The 10182-nt window shown below is 32.0% G+C and overlaps 1 protein-coding gene across 1 annotated transcript; it reads right to left on the reverse strand.

Annotated features, from left to right (window-relative positions):
- Positions 1-2344: 2344 nt before the first annotated feature.
- LOC139491804 (neuropeptide CCHamide-2 receptor-like) lies at positions 2345-5140 on the reverse strand. Its single transcript, XM_071279676.1, has one exon. It carries the CDS (start codon positions 4294-4296, stop codon positions 3181-3183), a length of 1116 nt encoding a protein of 371 aa, XP_071135777.1. The 5' UTR covers positions 4297-5140; the 3' UTR covers positions 2345-3180.
- Between the last annotated feature and the right edge of the window lie 5042 nt (positions 5141-10182).

The following is a 10182-nucleotide window of genomic DNA, read 5'->3' on the forward strand; positions in this document are numbered from 1 at the left end:
ACAAACTGACAACACCATGGCTAAAAAAAGAAAAACAAACTGACATCACCATGGCTAAAAAAAGAAAATCAAACTGACAAAATTATGGCTAAAAAAAGAAAAACAAACTGACAACACCATGGCTAAAAAAAGAAAAACAAACTGACAACACCATGGCTAAAAAAAGAAAAACAAACTGACAACACCATGGCTAAAAAAAGAAAAACAAACTGACAACACCATGGCTAAAAAAAGAAAAACAAACTGACATCACCATGGCTAAAAAAAGAAAAACAAACTGACAACACCATGGCTAAAAAAAGAAAAACAAACTGACAACACCATGGCTAAAAAAAGAAAAACAAACTGACAATACCATGGCTAAAAAAAGAAAAACAAACTGACAACACCATGGCTAAAAAAAGAAAAACAAACTGACAATACCATGGCTAAAAAAAGAAAAACAAACTGACAACACCATGGCTAAAAAAAGAAAAACAAACTGACAATACCATGGCTAAAAAAAGAAAAAGAAACTGACAACACCATGGCTAAAAAAAGACCAAAAGACAAACAACAGCAAACAGAACAAAAATAGAACAATAAATACTGAGCAACATGTTCTCCGGAAGGGTAAGCAGTTCCTGTTCCATATATGTCAACCGTCACATATTTGTTGCTCCATATATGTCAACCGTCACATATTTGAGCCATTTTTAAATTTTGATATCGATAGTACCAAGTGAAGGTTATTCGATAAAACACGTAGTAAAGTGTCCGCCCGGATATGATTTTAACATATTGAAGTTTCAATTGTTTCCCACGATTATAGGAAAGAATGCTGGTACATGTTTATTATTCCGATAGCAAATATATGCGCACAGTTATATTTCAAGTTTATTCTTATGTAGAAGAGAGACGGATATAATACCAAAGGAATTACAACTCATAAGTAAAAACAATTGGGGATTGAAACTCATAAGTAAAAACAAACTGACAATACCTTCAAGTTGGTAAAGCGCAAAGAAAAAAAATGTACAAATTTAAAGAAAAACAAAAATCGTCAAAACACAACATACATCTACAAAACTCAAGACTGAACAATACGTACCCTGCCAAAAACCGGTGTGATCTCGGGTTCTCCGTACGGGTAAGTAAATCCTGCCCCACGTTTGACACTCATCGTGTTAACCATGTATGCGTAAGTACAAATTATAAATTTACACGATGTATAGACGAATATTTTTTAAAGTTATCAATTGAATTACTTGGTATAATTTGAACAGTTAAATAAATCAATCATATTGAATTATTTTTATTGTTTTCTGTGTTTTTTTCTTCTTTTTTTTCTCATTTTTACAGTTCGCAAAATTTCAATCTTATATCAGATAACTTTTGTTTTTCCGATTCCACAAAACGCAATATACTGTAACAGTTATTTTTGTGACTGTATTTGTGTGGTTTTCTTTAGGGGGAATATACGTGTGTATAATTCCAGTTACCAGTTACCTCTTTATGTTGTGTTCCTTTGATTCTTTGTGTATTTTTATGTTTTTGTTTGTCGTTGTGAATCCGTCGCCTGATACAAATAAGACTTCAACAACTATTATTTAATTTAGATATGTGATGCCAATTTTCTTTTACACCATTTCCTAAGTCAGCTATATGTTTACATCCCATTTCCTTTGTTCCACCAGGGGTGACCTGAGCCGGATCATCCCTACCAGATCACCCCAGCTTGAGTTTCTTTGTTTTGCATGCTTTCTTTTGTTTTGTAACATTTTGGTGGGAATGCCTAATCCACAATAAAACTTAAAATATTTAATAAGAAAAGACACTTTTAAAATTTACGATAGAAAACAATCCATTGTCTATATGGGGAATCGAACTCAAGACCTTTAGCATATCAACCCACGACACCAGTCTCGAAAATCAACCAATCAAATTGCTGGATTTCATTTTTCGAGCATGATTTTTGTGCTCCGAGCACTGAGCAAAGTTTTATGCCTTCAAGGCCTGGTCGACTGGATACCAATTCCAGTAATTAAACCATATTAAATAAAAGGAAGCAACATATTTTCATAAATGGGGCGAGAAAGCAAATTTCCTAATGAATTAAGCATTGCAAATTCACTGATGAACAAACGTTTTTTATTTAATTTTTTTTGCATTAAAATAAAATGAACACGGTACGTCCATTGAGCTATGAGCACAAGTAACAAGTTGAACGTACAATAATTGGTTACGTAGCAAACTGATATCCTTTCCAAATTCAAAACTGACAAATTTTTGGCGTTGCTCCCTAATATTGTAATTCCATGTGTGTCACGGTAAATTCAAATTTAGAAGAATAAAAAAAAAAAAATTATAATTGCTTGCTTTTAATCACAGAAATACACTCGAAATGTTACATAATGATTCAAAATAACTGTCAATTAACAATTTAGTTACACAATCTTGTTACTTGTGTAACGTCTTCAAAACGGTGGATAATTGAAAGTTGTAAAAAAAGTACAATTGCTAACGTATTTTTTAATAATCGGTATCATTTTTGCCAATAAAGATAGTTTTCAATTACTTTGATCGCTTTCACGGACATCAGAGATTCCAACTTAATTAAATAACATGTCCCTTTGATGAAGTAAATCAATTTCACAAATCCAATGTATTTGACGTGTTTCTGCAAAACTACACCTTCGGCAAATGTTTTCTGTAAATTTAAGTTAAATTAATTTATTTTTCAAATTGGGTTTTACATGTATAATCGGTTCTCATCAACATTAATCTTATGCACATCATAAAATTCTACAGTAAATTTATCACTTTCTAATGTAAGACATTCTAGGTTCTGCAAGGCGTATTACACAAAATGTTGCAGTCGGCTTTTATCGTCCTAAACCATAAAAAAAAAACATCCAATGACATGGGATTTTTTTATATTGAGTTACAAACAATGAAATTGCCCAAACATTTTAAGATCACACCCAAAAGAAGCCTTTATTTATTTATTGGATCTTTCTGTACTGGTTTTAACAGTGACAATTCGATTTATTCGAACAATTTTGTGTCCAGCAACGAATCGGAATGTTATTGGATGTTTTACCCTTTGGCTCAATCGTACTTTTTACGAACCACAGAACGAAATAATAAATGATACACAAACTTTCTCCTTAGTTGATCCAACTTTTGTGTTCCGTTTTTTCATATATTATCTGAATTCGATTTGACAATGGTCATAGATGCGCTCCCGCGTCGGAACTCGTTCGTTCGATACCTAGTTCTTCTACAACAGCGGAATAAGTAGAACGTATAGTATTTCCGGAACTGTCTGCTTAGGCAAAAGAGGGCATACGGATTTACACATGAATATGCATACATCAAACATATACTCATAATCTTGAAGATCATCCAAAAGTCAGTTATGCCACCGTCATCCCAAGCAAACCACATTACGTAAATATGCCTTGGTAACCAACAAAACACAAACATAGCAACTAACGATAGTACGAATTTAGCTACCTTAATTCTGTCTCTGACTTGACGCTGTTGTTGTCGATTCATTGACGATCCGACTGATGTCTCACACGGCATCTCTCGACTGCTTTTTACTAAGATTTTTGCCATGGAAACATAAAAACATCCTATAACTAATAATGGAATCACGAAAAGAAGAAGAAATCTCGATATGCCTCGAGCTTGTAAATACTTCCTTCCATGAATGCTCGGTGGCACTTCAAAACAAATTGCCACGCCGGGTCCTTCTATTAAAGTGTAACTCCAAGCATCTGATATAGCAATAAGTGCCGAGGTAATCCAAATGACTGCAACTATAATAGCTATTTTCACACTCGGTTTCCCTTTGTGTTTATTCATAGGATGCACTATTGCAACGTATCTGTCCCAACTGAGGGCAGTTAGTGTAAATATAGAAACTCCTAGACACAATGATTGTAGATAAGCGTTCATTTTACATACGAACTCATTAAACGGGTACTTCTGACTTCCAAAAACAATCGTGAAGAAAGGTGCCGAAAATATCAGTAACAATAAATCTCCAACTGAAAGATTTACTATCAAAGCATTCGGAACAGTTCGCAGAGCCTTTTCCCGTAAGACGATATAGACCAGAGATCCGTTCCCTGCAACACCAATCAACATGATCCATATAAAAACAATAGGAACAATTACTGTCATCAGCTGTTGGTCAACGACAGTGTCCATTGGCTGGTAGTCAGAAAAGTTTGTAGAATTGTGATAATAATAGTCAAATTGAGTACTTACTTGGTATAGCGCGTTTGAATTGTTATTCAGTTTCATTTTAATGTCATCCACTTTTTTTATTAATCTATTCAAAGTGTCACAAAAATTTCTGTTTCAAATACATATAACCATGTAGTAGGAATTGTTTTTCTTAAATTATTCTCCGAAACTAAATTGTAAGTGTTTTCCTTTGCGATCTGGATAACATTTGAACTTGTATGTACTTCCAAACAGCAGAAGAAGCTTGTGTGGTACCAAATGAGAATCACAGACTTTTTGTATGTTGAATAATCAGTAAATCAAAATACTCCACTAATATCTGCACGTGGTATCGATATTTATGTCTTCGTTAAAAAATATTGCTTTCTTTGATCTTCAAATATTATTGAACCACGTTTAATTCTATTCAGTGTCAAAAACAATATCCGTCCGTTTCCTTTAAAAATCCGTTTTTTCCTGTATCATCGCATCTCAATTTATAATCTATGTAGAGAAGCGAACAATGTCTTTGTTGACTTGGTGTTTATTTGTCCTTTAATGTCATATTATGTTGCTTTCTCCTATGCAACAGAAGATATAATGATTACTTTGATAGTTTTTCTAAGCTCAAACAGCGTACGTAGTAATTATGTTTGAACTGTTCTATTGGTTGCAGAGTTGGTAATTAGCCGAATTGTAACTTATTTTCTTGAAAGATACATACACGTCCTGTAGAAATCGACAAATGGTTCTCCGATGTTTCCGTCTTAGTAAATTATTGAAGATCGTGCTTGTCAAATCGAAAATAATTAATAATCCACAAAAATAAGATGAGATGAAAGAATTCTAAACAAAAGATAGTATCTTAAATAATCGGTGAAAAATATGCCTCACACAATTATGTTTGAACTGTTCTATTGGTTGCAGAGTTGGTAATTAGCCGAATTGTAACTTATTTTCTTGAAAGATACATACACGTCCTATAGAAATCGACAAATGGTTCTCCGATGTTTCCGTCTTAGTAAATTATTGAAGATCGTGCTTGTCAAATCGAAAATAATTAATAATCCACAAAAATAAGATGAGATGAAAGAATTCTAAACAAAAGATAGTATCTTAAATAATCGGTGAAAAATATGCCTCACACAATTATGTTTGAACTGTTCTATTGGTTGCAGAGTTGGTAATTAGCCGAATTGTAACTTATTTCTTGAAAGAGACATACACGTCCTGTAGAAATCGACAAATGGTTCTCAGATGTTTCCGTCTTAGTAAATTATTGAAGATCGTGCTTGTCAAATCGAAAATAATTACTGATCCACAAGAATAAGATGATATGAAAGAATTCTAAACAAAAGATAGTATCTTAAATAATCGGTGAAAAATATGCCTCACAGAAAAGATGAATAAATAAGAAGAAAAAAGAAAAAAAGTATATGTAATTTTAGCCACAATGTCTCTTGTTCTAGCTGTAAAAAGAAAAGAAAAAAGAAAAATGTATGTGTAATGTTTAACATTTGTCTCTTTTTTTGGCAGTATAAATCTAATTAACGTGTACTTATTTTAATTAATAAACTACATTGTGATTTATGGAAACCATTAACTTGTAACTATGAGAATAGACATCGGACATCAAAAACATGAGAGAAAAACTATAATAAACAACTAAAAAACAAAGTGTTTTGATCAGGTTTGTTTAATTAAAACATAACAGGAAAACTGATCATAAAATTACTTTTGTGAAGAAAAAAAAAACTTTGCATCGAAAATTTTCTTTTGATTTCAGAAATTTGAATTTATGAGGTTTTTTTTTTTTACTTTCAATTTATGTTTGTTCCTTCACAGCCGTAGATAAAACCGACGTCTTCTAAGCTAGAAATTATTAATTTCGTCTTTTGATAAAAAAAACAAGTCTTTTTGTTTATTTATCTTCAATTAAGAACATGATATGTTTTTTTGTTTTTTTCTTTAACATTATATCCATTTGATAAGATGTAAAATATGTCCGCGTAGATAAATGAGAGCTTGCTAAACGGTGTCATGTTTTAATTTTTTAAGCGGTGGAAATTCAAATAAGGAATACTAGACCACTTTCGAGTTTGTTCGTCACCGGAAAAAATCGTCAATTATGCACACCTTTATGACGTCATTTACCATATAGAGGGGAAAGCATGTATACCTGCACTGTTAACAATTCATTTCAATTCAAATATTTATTGTCATATAAACTCTAAACAATAAGTTTGTGACAAATAATATAAACATATACAAAATACATTTAATAAACAAAACCATGAAAACGTTCATTCAGCGTCTTAGTGGTCATCATTTTGCATGCAGGATAAACTAAAAATAATATTTGTTCCGTGTGTACATAATCACAATTCCCTTATGATAGCAGTATTGAATATAAATTATAAGAATTTAATTTGCTGAACAAATTGTGCAATATGGCATTATCATTTTCGCCACCACTCTCTCAACAAAGAACGGAAGTGACGGCGCCCCTAAACGCACGAATGATATTCACTAAAACCAAAGTTTTTGACGGATTTGCAGCGAACTCGAAAGTTGTCTGTTAAACTACAATAGGATTATTGAATACAATCACCATTGATAAAATAAGACAAACAAATACACACACAACAAAAATGCACAGTACCACAGCTCCATGTGTGTCATTTTTTTATTTAAAGTTTGGCAATATTTATAAATGAATGGCTTATTTTTCTTCAGTAGGGCATTATTTATATCAGAACACGTTGCGAGTGTATGGCAATATTGTTTAGTATTTATTCGAAATTTTTTAGGAAAAGGCATCCGTAACTGAAAGCGCTTAATAACATTATGATTCTATGTAATTCAATAAATTTTAAAAAGGTTAAATTATTTTTTTCGATTCAATACTTTTTAAATTTAAGAAATGTTTGTCAGTGTTTAACCTTGACCCTGAATTACACTGTGAATGTAAAAAAACACAGAAAAGCTGTAGATCCGTTTAACATATTTTGGTCTGGAACCTCAATTTTATGAACGTATTTATGGAAAAAATATTTATGATTTCCAAGGATTTACATGGTAAAATAACGACAAACGAGATCACGGCAAGTCTCGCAAGATCCCTATCAAAACGATCCCAGATATTCAAATCCAACTTGACTAATTCAATGAAAGTTGAAGGTATTTTTATACATTTTCCAGGAGTTTATTCTGACTTCATGTACACATTCTTAAAAAGAAAATGATTTTATATATGTTTAACCCTTAAATTAGAGATTGAATACTAGTAAAACAAAAATATCATAAAAGGACACTTAATTAGAGCAGTAATTAAACAATCATTTTTTTTTTTGTAAATTCAATTTTACAATCACGTCTATATCTACAACTGACTACGTATATACAGTAAATGGAAAATTTTTCACCGTAATAACCGCGTTACTTCTACATGTTTTATTGTTTCCGATATGTTTGACCCGAATGAACCTAAGAATCAACAGATAATGTTATCTGGAATGAAGAACATCATCGATGAGTCTACAGATAATGAACATTAAATGTAATTAAGAGAACAAAATCATATCTGGATTTCTTCACGATTTCATTGACAATTTATTTGTTTCAACAACAACAACTTATACATACACAAACAAAAGGAAATGTCTTGTTATTGTATCATAACAAAATTATACGTTGCACTTCATACTCAAAGAGAGGCGAGAGATACCAGAGGGACATATGAACTTTCAAGTCGAAAATAAGTCAAAGGTTATGTTTTATCAGTTTCGTAAGTTTTTTTAGTGGACGACCACTTGAAATTCGTTTTGGAAGGGAAAGGGAAGATGTTTGTTTTTCTGGTTTGGCTATAATTCATTTACATCTGTTGCTCTGCATGATAATTTGTACCACTACGAAACAGCGCAAACATATATTTTCACTTTTGTTCGCAACTAATTCCTACCTTTCGTTTTGCAAATATTTGTTTTTATTTTTTCTTTGAAAACATCATATATTTGTACAGCTCTCACTGGGCCAGGATCTTAAATTTTTAAAACACCCACGATCCTACCAGTAATCATATGGTTTCCTCTTTAATCCCCCCTAAAAGAAAGAATAAAAATTGTTTTGACGGAGGTTGCGAAACGGAATTTCATAATTACATGACTTATGAAAAAAAAGATAATATGGCGGCTCGTCTATAAAACATCAGTCCAGAACTGTCAACCATAACAGAGTTTAAAAGCGACTGTTCGCACAAATTATCAGAATTATTGGAATACATACATCAATCAGTCTGACTAAACCCACATTTGTTATTTGAAATTATTAGACAAATTCATTTATAAAGAAATTAAATAAAGATTGATGTGGAACTAAGGAGATGTGATATGATTCCCAATGAGACAATTTTATGAATAAATTACTGGTCGCATTATATTCTTTATCAATGATTGATTGATCAATTGCTTTGTATTTAACGCCACTTGCAATACTATTGCCAATATCGAGGCCGGTTGGTTGAAAGGCGGGTCACATTCTTTTTAAAACTAGTTACCCAAATAATGATAGTGGCCAAGTTGGACCAACTCTGTACCAGAAAAATTTTGTAATAGTTAACGGACAACGGACGACGAACGCCATTTGATTAAAAAGAGCTAATATATCCTTTCGATCAATTAAACTAAAAACCATGTATCTAGTACATGTACTGGCAAATATATCATATTATACAATTGAGAATGGAAATGGGGAATGTGTCAAAGAGACAACAACCCGACCAAATAAAAAACAACAGCAGAGGGTCACCAACAGGTCTTCAATGTAGCGAGAAATTCCCGCACCCGGAGGCGTCCTTCAGCTGGCCCCTAAACAAATATATACTAGTCCAGTGATAATGAACGCCATACTATTAACTCAGTTAACAGAACGACAGTTTACACTAACAGAATAATTTAATATATCAAAAACCAAATGCAGCGGTCCTCTGAGAAATCATTGAGGACTTTATCTTTGATTTTCTGTCACGTTGACATGTGTAATGAAATTTTTATTGACATCTATAATTTCTTTTAAGAGCTTAGGAATTCTGAAGGAATTTTATATCCATTAATGTTACTGATACGTATTTAAGCTGGGAAAAGTTTAATGAGTATAATAGAAGAAAAAATTGGATTAGTCAAAAATGCTTTTATCAAAGGAGGGAAACCGTTAGTTTGAAAAATCAAATTGTCTTAAATATACATGTCGCATGCATTGGTCAAACGATATTTATCATGGCTATGTCTGTTTATATGTTTGATAAAATTACATTAATTTCGTACGTGAAAAATTAAAAAAAATGTCTGTAAAAAGTTTGAAATGATAAATGGCGCTTAAAAACTCGCATTTTATCAAATAAAATTTGAGGAGAACATTACACGTGCAAATGGAATATTGTGAAATGTGTGTACTACATTTCATGAAATTATGTCCGATTCACTTTTTTGAAAGGTTCAATCCACCGTTTTCTTGTTTGAAAATGTCTGTACCAAGTCAGGAATATTGACAGTTGTTGTCCATTCGTTTGATGTGTTTTATCATTTGGTTTTGCCATTTGATTCAGGACTTTCCGTTCTGAATTTTCTTCGGATTTCAGTATTTTTGTGAATTCACTTTTCTGTGAGACAAGCTTTATCAAGATCTAGTAATACTTTTTTAAATGATCTTTATACATAATGCATTACGTATTGGTTTGATATGTTTAGGAATGAAAAGCAATAGTAACTGTAGTTTACCATTGTTAAAAACTCCTAGATTAATTTAAATATAGAAAATAAGAGAAAAAAACTACTAAATGCCGACCTCCTTTAGGGGCGAGACCTAACCGTCTCTTGGTAGGTCAAAGTGGTAAACGTTTGTTTCAATGCATGCGCCAATCGCATTTTGAATATTATTCAGTCACAAAATGTTACAGAAATATTAAAC

The sequence above is a fragment of the Mytilus edulis genome, chromosome 10 (genome assembly GCF_963676685.1).
Source record: "Mytilus edulis chromosome 10, xbMytEdul2.2, whole genome shotgun sequence".
NCBI lineage: Eukaryota > Metazoa > Mollusca > Bivalvia > Mytilida > Mytilidae > Mytilus > Mytilus edulis.

Coding starts and splice junctions, on each gene's coding strand:
- LOC139491804 (XM_071279676.1), bottom strand. CDS start 4,296: ATGAAACTGAATAACAATTCAAACGCGCTATACCAAGTAAGTACTCAA.